This window comes from Marmota monax, unplaced genomic scaffold (assembly GCF_021218885.2).
Source record: "Marmota monax isolate L192 unplaced genomic scaffold, Marmota_monax_Labrador192_F-V1.1 WCK01_AAM20220418_F8-fsc00092, whole genome shotgun sequence".
Classification (NCBI taxonomy): Eukaryota; Metazoa; Chordata; class Mammalia; order Rodentia; family Sciuridae; genus Marmota; species Marmota monax.
Genome location: NW_026692583.1, coordinates 1579798 through 1603281, shown reverse-complemented (window position 1 = coordinate 1603281; position 23484 = coordinate 1579798). Strand labels below are relative to the sequence as shown.

General features: G+C 52.0%; 1 protein-coding gene across 11 annotated transcripts in view; it reads right to left on the bottom strand.

Annotated features, from left to right (window-relative positions):
- Pitpnm2 (phosphatidylinositol transfer protein membrane associated 2) overlaps window positions 1-23484 on the bottom strand; it is a 124945-nt gene that overhangs the window by 22408 nt on the left and 79053 nt on the right. For all 11 annotated transcript variants that reach the window (XM_046446063.2, XM_058579802.1, XM_046446061.2 and 8 more), the window contains 2 exons: window positions 15246-15418; window positions 814-1028 (listed from right to left, as the gene is read on the bottom strand). In XM_046446063.2, the coding sequence (XP_046302019.1) occupies window positions 814-1028; window positions 15246-15323 (293 nt within the window). In that variant the 5' untranslated portion in view covers window positions 15324-15418. The remainder of the gene's footprint in view (window positions 1-813; window positions 1029-15245; window positions 15419-23484) is intronic.

Below are 23484 nucleotides of genomic sequence, written 5' to 3'. Positions count from 1 at the left end.
GCCATTGGGGCTGTGCCTGGGGGCTGCAGGTGGCCGCCTGGCCTGTTGGCACAGCTGGAGAGGGACAGGAGTGTAGGCCTGGCCAAGATGGGTTTCCCAGTCTCCTCTGGACTGTCACCTTGTCCCCAGAACAGTCAAGCCACTGAGGAGGAGGGCTGGGTTTAGGCAGCGGGGAGTCAGGGAAGGGAGCTTCTGGAAGCTGCGTCTCGAGTCCATATGCTCATGGTGGTGGCAATGTCACACAGGTAGGGCACTGTACACAGAGCTGGTGGAACTTGAGCCCTACTCCAGGACACGCCACCCCACCCCACAAGAGCCAGCTCTGGCAACAGGGGAACAGCTGGTACTCCCTAGTGTAGGAAGGAAGGAGGCCCTGGAAGGCGGGTGGGGACCCTGCCTGCTCAGCACGTGGAGTGGCTGGAGCAGCCCCCATCCCTCCCCCAGCAGTGCTTAGCCACACACTGATACAGAGTGAAGACCCGAGAGAAGCCCTGCTCAGCATGGAGTGCAGACTCCCCGCATCTGGCTACCCTCCGTTCCTTCACAGCAGGAAAAGCCCCCTGGTTTGCACTCCTCGGGCCTTCTCAGAAACCCTGGCTTGAATACCACCTTCTTTGTGGCCTCCATTTGAGGGAGGCATAGGGTATATTCCTCCCTCTTCTGTGTGTGACTGCCCTGGGGCCCTTCAGGGCACCGGTCTTGGACACAGCCTAGTACCCTTGTGAGTGCAGGGGCTGAGCCCATATAGACTCCCACTGCTGGATCTGTAGGGTTTCTTCCCACGGAGGCAGAGGAGGGCGGAGGCCGGCGCACCTGGTTCGTGTGTAGGGGTAGGCATTCCAGGACTCCTCCACCACCCGCAGGGCCGCCTTGGGCAGGATGGAGCGGAACCAGCCGGGGATGTGCATGCCCACGTGGTACACCTTGTGTGTGTACTGGCCTGAGCCGCCGGGGCCGTCTGTGTACGGCCGGTTCTCCAGGATCTCCACACCGCTGCCCTCACCGTAGGTCTCATTTCGGCTTTTCTTCTGTGGGGACAAAAGCATGATGACGTGTGTGGTTAGAGCTTCTGCACAGGACTGGGGCCCCATAGGCCAAGCCCCAGTGTAGAATGGGAAGAAAGGCTCTGGCCACAGGCTGGCTCCGCCTGGGCCTTTCAGACCCTCCCAAATTAGACCCAAGCTCATGTGGCCCAAGCTCCCTGTGGTCAGATTCCCTCTCTGAGGCCCAGCACTGCTGATTCCTGCCTGTCCCAGGACTGAAAGTTTCCCAGGGCAAGGACAGGGTAAGGATGCCTGCTTTCTGGCTTTCACTCGGTATTGGACTGGAGATTTTAGAAGAGTTATGAGGCAAGAAAAAGAAATTGTAAGAGGCATCTGAATTGGGAAGACAGAAAGAAGCTGTCCTTGTTTGCTGAGGACATGAACTTTATACAGAAAACCCCCCCAAATTTCTTCCAAATTCATTAGACCTAATAAATGAATTCAGTAAAGTGGCCGGATACAAGACCAACACACAGAAACAAAGACTGCAAAAAAGAGATTAAGAAATCAGGGGCTGGGTTGTGTCTCAGGGGTAGAGGCACTTGCCTAGCACGTGTGAGGCCCTGGGTTCGATCCTCAGCACCACATAAAAATAAATAAATAAAATAAAGATATTGGTGTACAACTAAAAAATAAATATTAAGAAATCAACCGCATTTATAATAGCATCTGAAAGAATAAATATTTAGGAATAAGTTTAATCAAGTAGCTCCATAAAAATACTTGTGCACTAAAAACTACAAAACATTGCTGAAAGAAATCAAGGTCCTAAATAACTGGAAAAACGTCCTGTGTTCATGGACCAGAAGATTTACTATTGCTAATATAGCAATAATCCCCCAAGAAGCATACAGACCCAGTGCAGCACCTACTGAAATTCCAGAAGCCTTTTTTTAATATAGAAAAAAGAAAAACTAATGCTAAAATTCATATGGTATTGCAAGGGACCCCAAATAGCCAAAATAATCTTGAAAACAAGACAAAACTAAGCTGGAAGACTCACACTTCCTATATTAACATTTACTACAGAAAAGAAAAAGCAGAAATGGCGATATCAATATCAGGTAACAAAGAATATCAGGCTAAAGAATTCGCTACAAAGTTACAGAAATCAAAACAGTATGGTACTGTCATAGGATCAATGGAATAATATTCAGAGCCTAGAAATAAACCATATATCTAATGGCCAATTAATTTTTAAAATTAACTTATTTATTTGCTTATTTATTGGAGGTACTGGGGATTGAACCTAGGGGCATTCTACTACTGAGCTACAGCCCGAGTCCTTTTAGACTTTATTTTGTGATAGGGTCTTGGTAAGCTGCCCAGGCTGGTTTTGAACTTGTGATCCTCCTTGTCTCAGCCTCCCAAGTCACTGGGATTATAGGTGTGTGCCACCATGCATGACTGGTCAATTAATTTTGACAAGAGTGTCAAGACCATCCAATGGATAAAGACTAGTCTTTAACAAACGGTGCTGGGACAACTGGATATCTACATGTGGGAGAATGAAGTTGGACCCTACCTCACATCATACACAAAAATACAATGAAAATGGACCAAAGAATTAAATGTAAGAACTAAAACTACGAAACTGTTAGAAGGAAATAGGTCATCTTCATGACTTTGGACTTGGCAATGGTTTCTTAAATATATCAAAAGCATAATCAACAAAAGAATAGACAAATTGGTTTATCAAAATTTACAACTAGCTGGGTGCAGTGGTGCACACCTGTAATCCCAGTGGCTCAGGAGGCTGAGGCAGGAGAATCTCAAGTTCAAAGCCAGCCTCAGCAACTTAGCAAGGCCCTAAGCAACTCAGTGAGATCCTATCTTTAATAAAATACAAAAGAGGGCTGAGGATGTGGCTCAGTGGTTGAGTGCCTTTGAGTTCAGTCCCTGATACATTAAAAAAAAATTAAAACTAATGTTTATCAGAGGACAGCATCAAGAGAGTGAAGTCGATCCACTGAACATGAGAAAATATTTGTATACCATATCTGATAAGGGACTTGTATCCAGAATATATAAAGAACTCAACTCAACAACAAAACAGAAAACCCAAATTCAAAAGCGGCCAAAGGACTTGAACAGCCCTTTTGCCAGAGAAGACAGAAATGACTAAGAAGTCCATCTCCTGGCACAGAGAGCAACACCCAGGCCCAGAGGAAAGTCTAGCCTGCTCTTCAAATCATGGGCCACTACCCATTAGTGGGTCTGAGAGTCATTTCAGTGGTTGGCCACCACCGTTAAAAAGAGAAGCAGCAGCAGAACAGAAAACCTAGGTGAGAAGAGGCTGACACCATTAGTCATGCAAAATGCAAATCAAACTTCTAGAGACAGTGGACCATTAAGATGGTTAAGATTAAAAACAAAAACCCAGCAGACGATCAGTGCTGGAGAGGGTATAGAGAAGCCGGGACCCTTGTACACTGCTGCTGGGGATGGGAGGGCACATAAAATGGGGGGAATGCAAAAATGGTGGAAAACAGTTTGGAGATTTCTCAAAAAGAGACACAGGGGGACTGGGGCTCAGTGGTAGAGCACTTGCGTGGCATGTGTGAAGCGCTGGATTCGATTCTCAGCACCACATATAAATAAATGAACAGAATAAAGGTCCATCAACAACTAAAAAAAAATCTAAAAATAAAAAAAATAAAGAGAGACATAGGATTACCACATGACCAACAAGTACACTTCTGGTTGCGTGCACAAAAGACTTGAGAACAGGGGCTGAACAGACACTGAGTGCCCCTGTGATTTTGGTGACCTGAGGTCAACCACAGTCTGAAAACATTTCATGGAAAATTCCAGAAATAGACAATTTGTAAGTGTTAAATAACTTTTATTATAGTATGCTATTATAATTATTCTATTTTGTTATTCGTTGTTATTCTCTTACTGTGCCTAGTTAAACTTTTCCCTGAAACTTATTTTACTGTGAAAAAAATATATATAAAATATATATATTTTTTTCTTTTTGAATTTTGAGACAGGGTCTTGCTAAGTTGCCCAGGATGGCCTTGAACTCTTGCTTTAGACTCTCTGGTAGCTAGGATCATGAGCATGCCCCACCATGCCCAGCTCTCTAATTTGTAAATTAAACTTTATCATAGATCTGTATGGAGAAAAATGAAGCGTAGGAGTTTGGTACTGTCCATAGCTTCAGGCAACCACAGAGGTCTTAGAATGTATCCCCTGCAGATAAAAGGGGGAGACTGTGCTTGTGCACCAGGCCTTCAGACGACCCCAGTTCTTCCAAACTGTCTGTCAACTAAAGAATGGATAAATGAAATATGTTCCACCTGCATCAAAGGATATCATTCAGATGTATGTGTTTCAAGGTGGGCCAACTTGGAAACATTGTGCTGAATGACAGGAGCCAGTCACAGACACCACAGATGTGACTCCACTCCTGTGAAATGTCTAAAACAGACAAATCCACAGAGACAGAAAGTGGGGTAGTGGGGACTTGGGGCTGGGAGGCGGGGTAGAAATGAAGGATGACTGCTAATGGGTCCAGGTTTCTTTTGAGGTGATCAAAATATTCTAATGGACTTTTCTTGGGGGTGCTGGGGAGCCAACCCAGGGCCTTACACGTGCTAAGCGTGGGTTCTTACTACTGAGCTGCACTCCCAGCTCTCAACATATTCTGGAATCACTGTGGTAATGGCTGGTCACGCACTCTGCGAACACACTAGAAGGGAAGATTACATGGTGGGTGAATGACAGTTTGGGAGCTGTTTTCTAGGAACAGGGCTCCAATGTCAAGGAGGCATGGGGGGTTACTGGGGCTGAGAATGTCCTGCTATGTACACAGATGTTCACTGGATGGGAACCCACCTTGGCAGGTGCTCACGGATCATACCCTTTCTACATATGTAAATCCTTGAATAAAAAGTGAAGGGAATTGGGGCTGTGGCTCAGTGGTGGAGCCTAGCGTGTGTGAGGCCCTGGGTTCGATCCTCAGCACCACATAAAAATAAATAAATAAAATAAAGGTATCGTGTCATAACTTAAAAAAAAAAAAGTGAAGAGAATTAGGAACAAAACCAAAGGAAAAAACAGCTACAGGTTGCTCAGAGTATCCCACCTACAGAGTGCCAGGCCAGAGGGACCCTGCCACAGAGCCATGTTCCAAGGGGAATGCCAACTTGCCAGGGGAAGCTGACTGGCCCCCTGGCAGGGCTTCTGGGGAAAGACAGCCGCCTCTACTTGCAGTTGCCAGGTGCCAGCTTCAGCCCAGCCTGGGGTGGGGCAGGGGATCCTCCAGCCTCCAAAGCCCACATGCTGCTCAGGTGTTTCCCTGAAGGACAGAGCGAGGAGCCAGGATGTCTGATTCTCTGCTTGGCCTCGTTTTCTAGTCTCGGATCAGCCACTAACATGGCAGCTGGGTTGTAAGATCGCAGGGCAGAGGAGAAGGGCTGGTCCAGAGGATGTGGCTGGGGAGGAAGGCCCTCCCGTGGCCATAGCACTAGGTCCCCTGTCACCCTGCAGGACATCAGACACAGGCACTTGTGGAGCCTGCTGGGGCCAAGACATGGAGACAGCGGCCATGCAGGGCAGGCCAGCATTACCGGGAACCAGTGCAGCCAGGGAAGAGGCTTCCTGGGAGAGGTGGTCCCCAGGGGCAACCACTGCTCCTCCCTGAGCAGGAGCCTGGTGGAGCCTTCTGGACTTGCCTCAGACACAGCTAACCCTTGAGGCCCACGTCCCCTCCGCATTCAGAGCTGCCGCCCCATCCCACAGTGAGGAGATGGAGCCCACCCAGGGGACAGCCCTGCTCCCATGTGGGAGCAGCTGGGCAGCATGGAGACAGAGGACGAGGCACAGCACCCTGCCCTGCTGGGAGCTGCTTGGTACCAAAGCTCAGAGTATCCCACCTACAGAATGCCAGGCCATCAGGGACCCTGTGGGCCAGGCCATCAGGAGGGGTACTGGGGGGTAATGCGTTTACACTCAGGGACCCCATGTGCCTGGTTGTCTCCCTTCAGTGCCCCACCCCAGCAGCTCCTTCCAGATGGAGTAGCAAGCATCCTCTGATCTGTCTCTTCTCCTGCTGCCCTGGCTAGGGGTGACTCAGTCTACCAGCGGGGCCAGTAGCATCTCCTGACCATTAGCCCTGACATCTAACTTACTCTACAGCTGGGGGGGTGGATGGGTCAGCTCACAGTATAGCTGGAAGGGACAGGGCTCACTGGAGGGAGGGGGCACCTAGGAGTGTCCCCTGCTACCAAACAGCCTGATCCCAGTCTCCTAAGCTTGGCACATGACTTGGGAGACTGAGGTCTGTGATCATGTGCTGGGCTACTGCTCAGGGTGTCAGTGTGTGTGTGCGCAGCACACATGTGGGATGTGTGCACCTCCAGGAGCCGAGGGCCCATGGATTCAGGGCTTTTCTGGGCAGAGCAGAAGGAGAATGTGCTCGAAGCTGTCTCTAGAGGAAGAGATTCCAAAGGCAAAGACACTGACAGTAACACATCCTGAGATAACCTGTGTGTGATGCCCTGGGGAAACTGAGGGCCAGGGGCGGAAATGAGGTGTGAGGCTACACAGCCAGGTGCCAGACAGGAGGGATTCTCCCAGGCCCCAGGCAACATAGAGGTCCACAAACTCCCCAAAGACCTGACTTTCTCACAGCTGCTGCTCACAGCTCATTAAAAACACGTTCTCCTAAACATAAGAGCTAAAACTATAAAACTATTAGAAGAAAACACAGGCATGAATCTTGATGACCTTGGATTAAGCAGTGGTCTCGGAACAATAATGCCAAAAGCCTAAGCAATTAACAAAGAAAAAAAAAACAGATAAACTAGGCTTAAACACAATGAATAACCTCTGTGCTCCAAAGGACATTAAAAAGAAGGTGAAAAGAGAAGCTTACATAATGGGAGAAATTTTTTTGAGGCGCTCATATCCAAAATATATAAAGAATTCTTAAAATTCAACAATGAGACAAACAACCCAAGTCAAAAATGGTCAAAGGGTGTGAATAGTCGTTTCTCCAAAGAAGATACAAATGGCCAAAATAGCACCTGAAGAGATGCTCAGCATCACTAGTATTAGGTAAATGCAAACCCAAACCACGATGAGGCAGCACTTCACTCCCCCTGCGCTGCCTCACCCCCAGGCGGGACCCTGGGAACAGACAGCAGCAGGGCCTGAGGTGGAGAGACGGACCCCACACGCGGATGGGGGAATGTAAGGTGGCACAGTTGCTGTGGAACAGAGTGGCAGGTCCTCAGAAAGTCAAACTCAGAGTTGCTGCACGACCTAGAAATTCTACCCCCAGGCATACACCCTGCAAAAGGGAAAACCTGTGTCCACACAAAAACTTGTAGATGAACATTTAAGTGTAGTAGCCGAAAGGCAGAAACCACCTGCATGTCCACCAACAGATGGTGGATCAACAAATATGGGGGGCTTCTGTTGGGGAGTGGCCAGTGGCAAAGAGGAACCAACTACTGGTACTTGCCATAATGTGGATGAGCCCTGAAACCATTAAATGACAGAAACCAGACCGGGAAGGCCACAGGTTGCAGGGTCCCACTGAGATGAGATGTCCAGAACCCAAACCCAGAACCTGGAAGCAGGCAGGCCACTGCCAGGGGCTGGGCGCAGTGGGGGGACGGACAGCGGCTCCTTTCTGAGTGATGAAAATGTGCTCAAATCGATTGTGGTGATGGCACATCTCTGTGGACATGCTGACCTCTGACCTGTACACTTTAAACAGGTGAGTCACATGGGAAAACCCCATCCTGACTCCTATGCTCACTAAGATTTAAGAAAGGTCAAATGTGAGGAGTGGGATAGGGCTTGGTGACCCTGTCTGACAGAGATGACATCTGAGTCACCTCTAAGTGTCTCTGCCACAAATGACTTTCCTTGTGCCCCAAAGGTCAGTTTTCTGCTCATGCAGAAAACCTCATGCTTGAGGTGTGGGTGACTTTAAGTCATGGGGACGTGACGGCATGGTCAGGGCTGTCTTCAGTCAGTTTCCTGAACAGCAGGTGTGTGTCCACACACTCACACCTGGCACCAAGCTAAGCATACACACCTATATGCACAGGTGCTCACAGAGGTACTCCCAGGGCGCTGCCTCCTGCCTGGGGCAGGACTGCCGCAGTCTGGCTGGGCACAAATAACCGAGCCGCCACAAAACCTTGTAGGTTCAAACAGCAACTACTTTATTTCCGAACTCCCGCAAAAGCCACACATGCGGCCTTCTCCCGGGACACACCACACACCAACCGGAAAATCTCTCCCCCGGGCTGCGTGCACACTCACTCTCGGAACCCCGCGAGAACTCAACGGGAACTCCAAAGTAACAGGCCCGTTGCAGCAAGAGCCATCCTATTACCGGCCAGTAAAGGTCTAATATACAATTGAATCAATCCAGCATCATCTTAATGGCTCTCCTCTCAACCAATACTATTGACAAAATGCCAGGGGCCATTCCGACTCGGTTGTGGCTCTTAGCACAGGACCCTCTGCAGAGCACAAAGAGGTGCTCCTTCTTCATGGCCCAGAGCTCCCAAGTCTAGGCTTCAGAAGAAAGAAGACCTGGTGAGGCACAGATGAAGTCAGGTGCCATCCCTCTGCCTCTCAAAGGGCTCCTGGACCGAGGGCCAGACACCTGGTGAACATGACCCCTGCGGCCTGAATGCTCTCAACTGTGCCCATGCCTCAAATGACCTTCTCCTTCAGCTGCCCCACCATCCCTTGAGCAAGGGGCAGTATTACTGTGACCCCAATTTGCAAATGAGGAGGAGACTGTGAGAGGTGGTCACCTGTCCACAGTTCTGAGTGGCAGAGCTCGCCTTGACCCTCTTGATTCCAGGGACTGCTCAGCCCACAGGGCTGGCTGCCCCGGGGAAAGCACAAGGCAGGTGTTTGGCAAATACTTGCTGAAGGTCTAAATGGACTCTGAGCTCACCTCTGTGGCCACTCCCATAGGCCGGACAGGTCACTTCCCTCTGGTCTCAGTTCCTAAAACCAAAAGTGTGTGGGGTACCTATCTGCCCACATCTTGGTTTAGGCAGCTGGAATGTCCTCCTCACCCCCACATTTACGTGCGCCTAGAACCTCAGAATGAGACTTATTTGGAGCTAGGGTCTCTGCAGGTGTCATTAGTGATGCTGTCACAGGCCAGGAAACACCTGCAGCGGCAGAAGCTAGAAGACAAGGCAGCGCCCTCCCCCACAGCCTGGCAGGGAGGGGCCCTGCAGGGACCTTGATGCCCAGCTTCAGGGATCCTAAGCCACAAGGGAATAAACTCCTGCTGTTTCAAGACACCCCGCTTATGCTTCTCTGTTACCAAAAAACCGCTCTGAGAAGAGACGTGAGGCCAGGGCTGTCAGGACCTTGCAGGAGTCTCTAATGGCATCCCCCACCAGCCAGGGTGCAGAAGGGCGGGGGGGGGGGAAGCTGACAAGGAGCAGGGAGGGGTCTCTTCCACTTAGTCTACAGGGTGTTTGGGATGCTGTGCAAATGTCCCCACTCAGGCGGACTTAGACCTTGTCCTCCCCAGGCGCTCCTCGAAGGGCCGGCAAGCCTACCAGAGCAACTCCCTCCAGAGACTCCAGGGAGGACCGTTCCCTGCCTCCTTCAGCTCTGGGGACTCTTTCTTCAGCAGAGTGACATCAGTTGCCTCTCTGCCTGTCTTCCCGTGCCTCTCTCCATCCTCTCCTCCTCCTCTGTTTTGTGGTGCTGGGGACTGAGCCCAGGGCTTGTGAGCTACATCCCCAGCCCCTTTAAACTTTTTACTTTGAGACAAGGTCTTGCCAAATTGCCCTGGCTGGCCTTGAACTTGTGATCCTCCTGCCTTAGCCTCCTAAATAGCTGAGATTACAGGCACCTGCCACCACACCCAGCCTGTCCTTTCCTCTTCTTATAGGGACAATAGCCATTCAATTTAGGGTCCACTCTAAGTCCAGGATGACCTCATCTCAAGATTCTTAATAGATTACATATGTAAAGACTCTAGTTCAAATCACAGTCATGAGCCGAAGTTCAGCTGCACATGGATTTTGGGGGACACTAGTCAATCAGCTGGTAGCACCCACAATGGCTCCTGTAGCTGGACTTCAGCTGCCATCAGATAAACAGGAGCACCCCCTGCTTATCCCCCCATGCCCAGCAGGTGAGCTCCTCATCTCTCAGAGGGGGCCTCCATGCCTCCTGCCCAGCCACAAAGCCTTCAGTTACCAGACTTTTCCCCAGCATGTGGTGACTGTGGGCTGATCACACCACCTGGCCTGGCTGATCCAAGGTGACCTTGAGTTATGTGTATGAGTACTTGAGTCCTGGGATGCTGCGGGTAGGGCTATGTAAGGGAGTAGACGACATCTCTGATCCAATCCCCTGAAGGTGTGATTTCAGAGAGGGTAAGAGGGGGGTCCACAGGAGACCTTGCAATGTGCAAAGGAAGCTAGCCAGGTCTCCAGAGACTGGCTCCATGGGGTCAGCTGTGGATACTCCGACAAGTTCTTTGACATCTCTGAACTCCTGCCCCTAGGGGGCACTGCCACCAACTCTGCAGGTCATCAGGAGGATTAAATGCTTCAGGCTCAGGGCTGCCACCATCACCAGTGACATTATGGATGGCTAGGTAACTTGTGGGGTTGGGACAGTGGGGCACCCTCAGGCAAGGGCCACAGTTGGTCCTGGCTGGCCCTAGAGTCTGCATGACCCAGCACTTTGACGCCTCCGCATAGCAGATGTGTAGTGAAGAGTGAGTCAGTAAGCTCTAGCCACTGTCATCAGGAACTCTGGAGCTGGTGTGCCCAGGGCAGCCAGCCCTGCCCAGGTGACCCCTGGGTCCCTGTGGGCCTGGCGTGCTGCGGCTGTTGTGTCACGTGGGAGCATGCTCTTCCCAGTCATGCTGCGCTCTGCCCACTCAGGAAACTACCGGGTCCCTGCCTCCTGTCCTTGAGCTGTGCTGCCAGGCTCCCAAGAGGGAAGGACGCAAGACCAAGGGCCCCTGCAGGGCAGCCTCAGAGCTGTCCAGGGTCCTGGTCCAGCCCCTCTGCTCCTCTCTTGGTGGCAAGCCCTGGCTGAGCCTTGGTGGATGTTCCCAGCCAGTAACTCTCCACTGTGTGTGCTGGGCGCTGCCCAGGCATGGGCGAGGTGCGTGGCCACGGGAGCTCCGTCCATCTTTTCCAAGACCTTCCCATGGTAGCAGGTCCAGAGGAAGGCCTCTTCCCAGATGCTGCCCAGCTGTGGGCAGCACAGTGGGGGTGGACTGAGCTTGCTACTCTCTCAAGAAAATGAGGCTGCCTCTTAAGGCCCATTACAGAACATGCCAGTCCCTGGCATGCTGGCCTGAGCCCGTGCACTGACCTGTCCCCCACTCTCTCCCAGCTCTCCCCCACTCCTGCCCGTGTTTGGGGTGGCTGCATCTGTATCATCTCCTGGGACATGCTGGTGTCACTCCATTCACCTCTGCAATCAGCCCTCGCACAGGCAGGGCACAGAGAAGCCTGTGGACCCAGCTACTGTTTAACACAGTCCAACTGACACAGCAAACCGCGCACATGTCAAGGTGCGGATTCTGACATCTTCAGACCTCTGAGCCCTTCCCCACAGGGACTCAAGACCCCAGGACTCCAGGTCCAAAGTCAGGGCAGGAAGGGGCCAGTGCAGGAGCAGAAGGAGTGGGCCAAGTGGAAGACAGGACGTGGGGCTGGGAAGAGCGAGCGCCACAGGCCCTGGAGTGGCCGAGAGACCACGGAACAGAGGAGCGACCCTTGGCCCTGTGGGATGTGCAGGGCCTCAGGAGATGGGCTCTGTCTGTGAGCGGGAGTCTCAGGGACAGGAAGGACGCAGTCAAGTGCCTGTGTTCTAGTCCCCATATCTGGCGGTCCCCACTGGCCTCTGTTGCCCTCCCTGTCCACCCGAGGGCCTGAGGGCACAGCTCATGCCACTTCCCACCAGCACCCTCTCATGGGATGAGGTGTGGGGAGGTGCTGATGCCTGGAGAGGCTGCCTCTCTCCCTGTTCTGGGTGTGGGGGTTTCTTGTCCTCTCTCGCTGGCCTCCTGCTCCTGTCTGCCAAGGCACCCCCACTTCTGAGGCTGGTAGTAGCTTCCCCTGCAGCCCCACAGGAGTCCCAGAGCTCTCCAGGCCAGAGAGGCCACCCAGGAGCTGGAGGAGCTGGGTTCCAGTCCTGGATCTGGGAGCTCAATTTTCCTACCTGTAGAACAGGAAGTTGGCTTCCAGAGCCCTTCCTGTTCTCACATAGCTGGTGCTCTGTGAGAGGCCAGCTATGTAAAAGACAAAGAAAGCAAAGCTTGGAGAGACTCACTCGCCTGCTCGCCCGCTCGCCAGGACTGGACTTAACTGAGGGTCAGCTGGGCCCTAAAAGCCCACCCTTTCTCCAAAAGACTGAGATTCTTAGCTGCGTTGTTGCCTGGAGACAGACCACACCTCGACTCCAGCTGGTCCTGTACACATCTGCTCTGGAGTCCCTGGCTATAGTGTCTTCATGATGCTGAGGCTCAACCTTCCTGCCTCTGCCAGTATGGGCCATGAGGAGGGGCTGGGAGACCCCAAGTCAGCTGAGCAGAGGCCTGGGTCCCCCACAGGGGTCCTAGTCTCAGAGGAGAGGCTGCGCTGGCCTTGAGAGCAGCCAGAGAGGTGGCTGTGGTGAGAACTGGAGTGTTCCTGTGTGTGTCCACGAGGGGACACGGGCTCACCTGTGTTGGTGAGCACCCCAGCCACACTGCCCGCCTTCGCCTGGGCACACCAACACTGGGCACAAAACACCTTTCTGGGTGACACCTGACTGGTTTTGCCTATGTGGGGAGGAAAGAAGATGTGTGCCCACGTGCTTACCGACCAGAAGGACTACAGGGAAAGACTGGAAGCTCAGAGTGGCTGAGGAACCCAGCTAGTACCAGGAGGCCACCTGGACTCAGCTGGGAGGGAGGCCCCACCTGGCCTGAGGGCCGACACTTCTGGATGCTCCTGGTCTGCAGGCGGGGAGCCGTCTCCACCCACCACGCGCCTGGTTAACAGTTCAGCATTCATCAAAAGACGCTGCACACAATTCACAGTGGCCAAACTTGGAGCCAGCCTAGGTGTCCGTCAACAGGTGAACAGATAGAATGTTGTAGATGTACACAACGGAGCTTAATCAGCCGTAAAGAAGAACAAAACCATGTCCTGGCAGGAAGATGGATGGAACCATTATGTTAAGTGAAATACGTCAAACTCCGAATGTCAGGGGTCTGATGTTTTCTCTCAAACGTGAAAGCTAGAGAGAAAAAAGGAATAGGAAGGTGTGGGGAGGGGGATGTCATGAAAATCAGAGGGAAATGGCTGGAGGAGAGGGAGCAAGGGTGGGAGGTGGGGAGTGCTGGGGAGGGCTGAATCATATTGCTATACTGTGTGCATGAACAAATGTGTAACAATGATCCCATCAATACGTATGATAAAAAATGTGAGAGAGGGAGAGGAAAAAAGATGGCACTGCACAGGTTGGGAGGGCCTTGGCTGCGTGGAGGAGGTCTGCCATCACACAGGGGCTGCGAGTTGCTTAACAGCCACATTCACAGAAGACATAAAGACAGATGCTGTGCAAATGGCAGGTATTTGGAGGGGCCCAGAGTCATGGGTGGTTCTGTGCTGGAGAGAAGCAGATTTGGGGTGATCCAGAGGCTGGAGGCACATCCTTCTGGACCCCCATCGTCCACCCTGGAAGGCCAGGTGCAGTGGAGGGGTTGCCTGCTGTGGTCGGGGCTCACTGCTAGGGCAGGAATTGAGAAGCTGCAGGACAAATGGCAGCTGTAGCAGATGGGCCTGGTCCCAGAATGAGCTGAGCTGTTTCCAGAGTGCTAAGAGCTGGGCCTGATTTAAACTTCCTCCTCTCCCCACTCTAGAAATAATTAAGGGGTAAGTGGCTTGAGAGGGAATTGAGCGGTCCTTCTGAAGCAGCTTAGAGCAAACAGCCCCCCAGAGAGCTGGGCCACCTCCTGCTCTCCTCCCCGCAAGCCTGGCCAATCCTTGTAGCTCCATTCACCTCCTCCCTGGTGGGAGCTGGGTCTCTAGACTCTGCTGGGGGCTCATAATACCCCCGACCCAGGTAAACCCAGGGATGGGAGGTCCAAGCCTTGCCAGCAGCAGCACCCCTCTGCCCGACAGCTCACGTGATGAGGTGACCAGGTGACTGTGCAGCAAGAAGCTGGCCCAAGGCAGAGACCAGAGGCCCCAGTGTGCCCAGAGGAGCCAGAGACAGGCCAAGCAGGTTCCTAATCAGTGGGAGGCCCTAAGGCCCTCAGCTTGAAGGAAAACAGACAGGTTGGGCAGAGGCCACACTGGACCATGCAGGAGGCTGGCTGGAGAGCTGGACTGGGAGACCCTGCAGAGCGAAGACCCCAGCCAGGACCCCAGTGGGTGGGGTCATGGGGGAGGTCTGGTGTCAGGGCCAGAGCAGCCAGGATCCTGGGTTCCAGGCTGGGCAGGCACTGAGGAGGGAGCAGCCATGTCTCCTGGGAATGGGTGAGAGCTGCTGGCTCCTCACGAACCTCACACTCACGTGAGACTGTGAACCAGGCACGTGTCCCACAGTGCCGTTTAAGTGGCAGCAACCATAGTAATGTGGGGGTCCGAGAGCTAGGAGACAGGCTGCGTGCTTATGGGTAAGTCACTGAACCTCTCTGACCTCAAAAGTACCTGACTTTTAAATGGGGTGCTATAGACTGAATGTTGTGTCCCCTGAAAATTCCCACAGTGAAGTTCTAACCCCTAGTACGATGGTCTCCGGAGAAGGGGCCTTTCAGAGGCCGTTAGGGCTCATGAGGTCATGAGCTCAGAGCCCAGGATGGGCTCAGCACACTCACAGACTCACGAGAAGAAGAAAAGATACCAGAATGTTCTTTCCCACTCCTTCTCCCCGCTCCTCTTCCTCTGCCACGCCAGGACACAGGGGGAGGGTACATGTGTGCAAACTAGGAGGAGAACTCTCCCCAGAAATGGACCTACCAGACCTGGAGCCAGGCCAACCAGTGCCTGATGCTCAAGCCCCAGGCCGGGTACTTGGTGGCTGCAGTCTGACCTAAGACCTGGGCTCAGAGTTAGTCCTGAGAGAACAGTGCTGGCCAAAGACTCTGGTGCCACATAGTGTGCCTGGATGCCCAGCATCATGCTTGGAAGCCAGAAATCTAGTCCAGGCCTGCGGTTGTCTGCACTGGCCCCGACCCACCTGTATCATGTAGAGCTGGGCGATGCGGTACTCCTCCACGGTCATCGGCAGAGGGATCCGATATTCCTTTATAATCATCTTGGAGTCCCAGCCTTCCCGACGATGGGGAACTGCGAGTTAGGACTTCTAGACGAGGCTCCTTAATTTACCATGACAGAATGCACCAAGGGCCCCTGAGAGAAAGAGAGAGGATAGGATAGTCACTTTCTGCAAAGGCTGGTGAATGCCACAGCACAGAGGAAAGCCTGGTCTAGACCCAGGCCAGAATTCCAGTGTCCACCCCAGCCTGGGCCAGCAGGGTGACCCGAGTGAATTCCTCGCCTCCTCAGCCTCCCTGTTCCTTGTCTGCTCAGCAATCTTCAGAGCTGGGAGGACAGAGGCTGTGTGTCCGCTCTGATCAACCAATAGTCCCGGGAGGGAAGGACAGCTTCCGAGGGCCAGGCAGAGGGCACAGCTCCCTCGGGGTCCTGACAAACCTCAGCCCGGGTCCCCAGTCCCTGTGGGTGGCCCTTGTGATGTGGCAAATGGAGACGGCCCATTGTGGGAAAGAAGCCGAATAAATAAAAGGATGAAAAACAGACGTGAGGAATTGAAAGTCAGCAGGCCAGCCCTTCTGTGTGGGGGCAGCCGGTCCTGCTCCTGTCACCAGGGGCAACAGAGTCACTGAGTCCCGGCAGAACACGGGATCTGAAGTTTGGTTTCAGTTCAATGCAAGCAATCACATTAGGAAGCCATCCTCTGTGAGCCAGGCCCGGACCCGCAGCCTTCGCTGAAAACGTCATTTCATGACTGCCTGAGGTCCCACAAAGCCATTGATGGGAGCTGAGTGAAGGCTTCTGAGATGGGGTTTGGCAGAACTAGGAGGGCATTTCAGAAAGGCCACTCCAGGGTGGCAGCTGGGGCAGGGCACCAGCTAAGTGGAGAGAGCCGGCCACTCGGGCAGCCTCCCCAGGGCACCATCTGCACGGAGCACATGGCACCAGCGGGGCATTAAAGCATTAGGGACCTCAGCAAGATGGAGAAGTATGTTTACCAGAATATTGGAAGATAGGCACAGAGGACTGAAGGAAGCCTTTAATATGGCCTTTAGGGAGAGAGGCGGGGCAGGGGGACACCAAACAAATGGGTCAGAGATGGCCCCTGTTAGCCCCAACAACCCCATACTGCTTACTTCATAGCAGATAGGAACACGGCCCAAAGCCCACTGGGACCCCAGTTCCAGTTCCCACATCCGACGGCTTTAAATAGTCAGAATACACGCTCTCTTAGCCGATTGGAACCTGTCTACTTTATACACCCAGGAGCTTGCACCTCTGTCGGCCATAGAGAAGACAAACTCTGGAGCCAGGTAGGATCCTGGCGGGGTCCCCCTGAGAGCCCTGTGACTACAGACTCCCCCACTGGACACACCTTGATCCACCTGGACACACAGGCACCCCCTGACGCCCCCCCCCGCCGGGAGCTCCACTCCTGCCCTGGGGCGGAGGGACTTCCTGTCTCCAGCCGACTGCCCACGTATCTATTCCCTGGACACTCTCTAGGCGTCCTGTCTGTTCCCCGGGCAGCCTTGGGTCTCACCTCACCACCCAGGCAAGAGCTGTGCTCAGGTGAAAGAGGCCACTGCTGCTCTTTCCTTCAGGGTCTGGATGACAGGGACAAGGGGCAGATTTGGGGCCCAAGTAAAGAAAGCTGAGGCTGAGGGCTGCCCCCCAGGATTTCCTCTTCACTCAGCTCTGGACCGCCCGCCTGGGACTGCATGCTCTGCTCAAGTGTGGCTGGACACGAGGCCACAGGACAGAGAAGGGATGTCCCTATAACCTCCAGGCCGCACCTCATCCCACAGGAAGGTGTGAAACAGAAGCCCTGCTCAGCCAAAGCAGCAAGAAATCTGACACCTGGATGAACTTCCAACTAGCCAAGAGGATGGCTCAGACCCCTGATTAGGGACAGTTCCTTGCACACACCAAGGAGAGAGCGCCCAATGCTTGAGAGAAGGAGCTGGATGAAATGAGGCAGTACAGGAGAGGGATGCTGAGGTTCCATGGGGCTGCTCCAGGGCTTTTCTGTGTGAGGCTCTTCACTGAAGCCTAAGGTTGGCTGACCTGGGTGAGCAGGGAAGAGCCACGTGGTACCTACACGTACGCAGTGTGCGGGCCTCAGGCGTGATCCCCATGTCCTAGGGTGGATGCCATCATCCTGAGTGACTCTGACTCAGTCCCATTCTATCCCCGAGTAAGAGGTCAGACACACTCTCTAGGTGTCCTTCAGAAACCCCAAGTCTCCGCCTCTGCACTCCTGGGGTCTCCCTGGTGAATGACCTGTCCATGTGCACGCACACCCAAATCGGATCACCCCAGCCCTGGCTCTGGGCCCCCCAATGCTGCTGCAGCGCTGGGTTGGGTGGTGCAGGACCCTGCACTGGGCCCTGCACCCTCCTTAAAGACCTCCATTCCCTCAAGCAAAAGCAGGGATGACATCTCAGAGCCTGGGTCAGCAGCTGGCACTGGCTTGGGTCTCAGGCTTCAGAGGCTCCTTGAGCATGGTCTAGACCAGGCCCATAAGGACACTCTCCAAAGATGAGCTGCCAGGTGAGCTGTGGCCACACAGATGGCGGCCACATCTTCATGTGCAGGCCCAGCCTGGCGGCAGAGGCCCACGGCAGCCCATCACCCTGTGGAGCTGGGCTGGCGGCAAAGCTTAGGGCTGCCCAGGGAGTGGCCAGACAACCATTCTGAGGACCACCAGGCAACAGGAACGCGGAGGCTGCAATTCTGTCTGAGGCTGGGCTAGAGAAAAGGGACTGTGCCTCTGCCCACGAGGCATTAAGGAGCCTCAGAGATTGTGGTGCTTAGCTGGGACCGTGTCACAACATCTGCTCCTTCCTCTATCCTAGAGCACTCAGCTTCAACAGCCATGTGACTGTGACAGAGGTCACAGTGTGGGGTCCTCTCTGGGATCCAGCTGTAAAGCTGGACAGTGCCTCTACTAGCCATGTGGCCTCCCAGGACAGGTCACTGGGCCTGTGTTGCTCCCCAAGCAAAGTGGGGCTGAGACCAGCCAGCTTCCATGACTACCACGAGTGTCATCAGAATAAGGGAGGGCAGGAGGGCTCCCAGGCACTGGGAGACTTGGGAAAGCCTTTGTGAAGGTGGAGCTGGGCCAGGAGGTTATTTCAGAAAGGCCAGAGTGGGCCTGTGTGGGTTCATGTAGGGGCACAGGCTCATAGATGTTGGTAAGCACCCCAACCACACTGCCCAGCCTTCCCCTGGGCACACCAACACTGGGCATGAAACACCTTTCTGAGTGACTCCTGACTGGTTTTGCCTATGTGGGGAGGAAAGCAGTTGTAAGGAGGACATGCTGCAGCTGAAGAAAGCATGAGCAAAGGCCCTGCGGCCAGCATGAGCTGCTTCATCAGAGCATTCTCCTATCAGTACGTACTTAGCACAGCCATGTCAAATCCCAGGGAGACAGAGGCAGCCAGGCCCACCCTTAAGCCCATGAAAGTCAGTGTCAAGACCATCACAGACTTCTGGAGTGTCCCCCCTCTGAGAGAAAGACACACACTAGACAAGACATGACACTGAGTGTCAGGATATGTGTTTCAACACAGAAGCCAAGGCCATCCTGCACAGAAAGCCCTGGAAGGCCATGTTCACCCCATGCCCAGCTGGGCTGCTCCTTGGGAAGGCTGCAAGCTCGGTGCCCTCTTAGGATGCCTCTGGAAGAGGAGCGGATCCTGGGGAATGAGCTTGGAGCTTTCTGGGTGCTGGCCACCTGGGAGTCCTTTCTAGGGCCTCACTCTAAGGGCACCAATGTCCCAACTGGTCCAGCACTGGCCTTTCCTTACACAGAGCGTGGGCCTGCTTCCCCCCAGCTGCGCCACACTAGTGCACCTGGCATCCTGCTAGAGATGGCCTGAGAGAGGGTCTCAGTTCCACTGTCCTCCCTGCAAACATGGAGGGACTTCTCAAGGCAGAGCAGTCACTTGGCTGAGAGAGCAGGGAAACTGCTACATCCCTAGCCCCAGACTGTGAGGGCCACCGGCCAGGTCCAGTAACATCTGAGCTGGGAGGAGGAAACAACCTGAGGGCTATCACACTCCACCTTGGACCCCAACAGATACCCCTCTCAAAGTCTCAGCCACGGCTCTCGCATTAGAATGACAAGATCTAGGCAGGGGTGCATCCTGGGAGGGGTAAGGAATTGTCCTGTTTTTTGTTGTTGTTGTTTGTTTTCTGGCTTTTTACTTTTTGGGGTGGGGGGTCCTGGGGATTGAGGTCAGGGGCACTCGACCACTGAGCCCCAGCCCCAGCCCTGTTTTGTATTTTATTTAGAGACAGGGTCTCACTGAGTTGCTAGTGCCTCGTTTTTGCTGAGGCTGGCTTTGAACTTGCAATCCTCCTGTCTCTGCCTCCCTAGCTGCTGGGATGACATGTGTGTGCTGTCGCACTGACTGCTTTTTACTTTATTTTGAAATATTACACACATACAAAAATGTTCACATACCATCAGTCATAATTAGGAATTTTCAATGATTAAACTCATTTATAGGACCAGCACCCACATCAAGGGATAGAAAATTGGGGCTGGGGTGCAGGTCGGGGCAGAGCACTTGGCCAGCACGTGCCTGGCCCTGAGTTCCATCCCCAGCAATGCAAAACCACACAATAAACCATACAGCCCCAGCAGCCCCCATGTCTCTCTGGCCACGTCCCCCAGCCATGGGCAGTCCTGCCGTTCATCTGGTTGTGTGCCTTATATTAGGTTGAAGCCTATGAATTGCCAACATTCACTTGCCTCTGACCTACAGGACCAGCAACTTCACATGGAATCACACTGTGTGGCTTCTTTTGTGATTGACATGATGTTCCTTCCAAGTTATTGGTCCTGGGGACTGAACTCAGGGGTGCTCTACTACTGAGCCACATCCCCACTCCTTTTTATTTTTTGAGATAAGGTCTTACTAAGTTACTGAGGCTGGCCTTGAACTTTCGATCCTCCTGACTCAACCTTCAAGTCACTGGGATTACAGGTGGGCACTACTGTGCCTGGCCAACTATTATACCTTGATGGGCATTTGGGTGATTTCTGTTTTGGACTGGTGTGAACAGTGCTGCTGCGGATTACTGAGTTCACGGAGAGGTGTGACATCTCACTATGGAATGGAAGAGGTGTGAGTCTGATGGAGAAATCACGGCGTTTCTACATTGTAACCCAGGGGTCCAGTTAAGGGAGACGCCAGGAGAAAAGAGGGCCTTGGGAGGGCGGGGAGACCATGCTGGTGCAGCCATGACACAGGTGGTCAAGAACCAGAAAGAACTTTGCCGTGAACACAAAGACCTCGTGAGCTTTGAACCCTCCAGGGCCAAGGGTAGATAGTAGCTCTAGCAAGAGAGTCTTCCAGATGATGAGCCCAAAATGCCGCTGCTCTCCACACCCCAGAACATTTCCTATACTCTCCACACCCTAGAAGCAGAAAGGGAGCTAAAGAATAAATAATAATCCCTGTGTGTTGAGGGAGAGAAAACAAAGAGCACACACCACCAGAAAGATCGTCCAGAGAAAAACCAAAAGACATTGGGCAAAAGAGTTCTCTAGACACTCAAGGGGACTGCAGATACAATTGTTTAAAATTGGAGGGAGCAGGGAGATGGAAGAAAAGAGATACAGATATTTATTGTATATGCTGCCGAAGCAAACATGTGAGACACAGGAACTTAAAAGAAATTACTTGACAATAGAAAGAGATGAAAGGTGAATGCAAGATAGCCGAGCTCAAGGGAGAAATGGGAAAAAATAAAATTAAAAGCATCAGCGATGTTTTCAGAAAGCTATATTAAACCATGAATCAACAGAAAAAGCATAACATGAACAATTAGAGATGTGGTGGATGGTTTGAAGAAGTCACAAAAATTCAATGGAGAAGAAGAATAAGACAAAATAGCAGATTCAGAAGCAAAAGGAAATCCAACCCAAACTCTAACTGGTGCGCTTAGGAAACAAATCAGAATAAAGCAGGGGAAGAGCAAGACACGATCTGAAAAAAAATACCGACCTTAAAGGATAAAAGACCATATAAGTGGGAGGTGAAGGGAGACAGGTGGGGAGAATTGGATCCCTCTACAGCAACACAATTTCAGAAACCAGTGGAATGATACATATGGAATTCTAAGAGAAAGACATTATGAAATGGGATTGTCTTTGTTTTTGTTTTGAGACAGCATCTCTATTATGTTGCCCAGGCTGGCCTGACTCAGCTTCCAGAAGAGTAGCTAGGATTACAGGAAAATACCATAAGCCTGGCTGGAATCAGATTTTTTTTTTTTTTTTGGTACTAGGAATTTAAAGCAGGTGTCCTTTACCACTAAGCTACACTGACTTACATCCTAGCCCTTTTTATTTTTTTGTTTTGAGATAGGGTCTCACTAAATTGCTTAGGGCCTCATTAAGTTGTTAAGGCTGACTTGAACTTTGCAATTCTCCTGTCTCAGCTTCCCAGGTCACTGGGATTATAGGTGTGTGCCACAGCACGGGGCTGGAACCAAAATTTTTATACTCAGCTAAATTTCCTGTTAAGTATAAGTTAACCAACATTCTGAAACAAATTTAGTGGCTTAGACATATATAAAGTCTTCTTGAAAAAAAAATACTGGATGCTGAAATCCAACCAATCAAATGATAAGTCATAATAAGAGAAATCCTGATGGATACTGAATAATATTTTTGAAATCTTGGCAATTTTGATTATTGAAAACAGTATAAAAACCTCAATAACCAGACATGGTGGTGCTTACCTATAATCCCAGCAGCTCCTGAGGCTGAGGCAGGAGGATCATGAGTACAATGCCAGCCTCAGCATTTAGCAAAGCCCTAAGCAATTTAGTGAGAAGGCTGCCTCAAAATTTAAAAATAATAAGAAGGGCTGGGACATAGCTGAGTGGTTAAGGGCCCCTGAATTAAATCCCCAGTACCTAAACAAAACAAAACAAAAACTCAACAATTTCCTAGCAAAAATTAGAAGTGGGATAATGGCAGTGGAAATATAATTTCTTCAATTTTCATAGAACAGAAATTGGTTCATTATGTGTCTAAATTCAAGTAAAATCAAATTTTACATATTTGAGGTAATGGGTATGCTAAAAAAATAAATTTTATTATTATTTTGTTGTTGTTGTTTTTGGGAATTGAACCCAGGGGCTTGCACATGCTCAGCACATGCTCTACAACTGAGCTGCAGCCCCAGCCCTGATATTCATTTTCAAAATGTATTTTTAAACTTAAAAATAATATTATCCCTACTCTGTATAGGTCTGTTTGTGTACAGCCTTAATGAACTATTCAAATGCTCATGAACGAGCTGCCTCAGACTAGTGGAATCAGGGTAAATTCTATTTGGACATTTCTGCACAACTTGATTTTTATAAAGAGGCGCAGCAGCAGAGTTTGAACTGTGTGTTTCAATGGCCAAAGGTGGCCACTAGTGACATGAATACAGACACCAGCTAAGCCTTCTGCCCGCTCCTCAATGTGACCCACTATGGCTTAATTCTTCGATCTTTCATTTTATTTTTTACAAAATGGCGGGGGGGGGGGGATTGTCCCTGTGCTGTTGGGTTGTTTTGTGGGTTAAATGAGATATTGTGTTAAAAAGTGCTTGCTAGTGCCAGCTGGCGTGCAACTCGTGGGAGCAGGCAACTCAGCAGGTCACAGTGCCCAGCAGGATCTGGAGGGTGGGTTACTGAGACACAGGGCTTGTGGCCATCCTGGCTGGGTGCCGGCCTCAGGTGCAGACACTAAACCCACTGCCACAGGGGAAAAGGCCAGACACCTCAGCACGGAGGCCAGGAAGAGGGACAAGCCCCCTGCAGGTGATGGCCACACACAGTCCTGCTGGGCAGGACAGGGCCTCCTGGCTTTCCTCCTGTGTGCCCGAGGCCAGGGAGCAGGGCTGCACCTCTTCCATGTGGAGAAGCCATCCTAACCCCAAGCCAGTGCATGAGCCTCACCCAGACACCCAGAGCACACCCCCTCGGGCTGCGTGGGTGGGAGCAGACGCTCCAGCTTGTCTCTGGGAGCTGTGATGGGTAGCAGAATGATCCTCTCTGCTTTGCGCAGGACAGCTTTGGGCCCGGCACAGGGAGAGGAAAAATGGAAAAACAGAGGTCTCCAGCGGCCCTTCTACAAGGGAAGTCAGGCCGGGTCTGGATGAACCCCACGTGCACAGTCCCTATGGCTC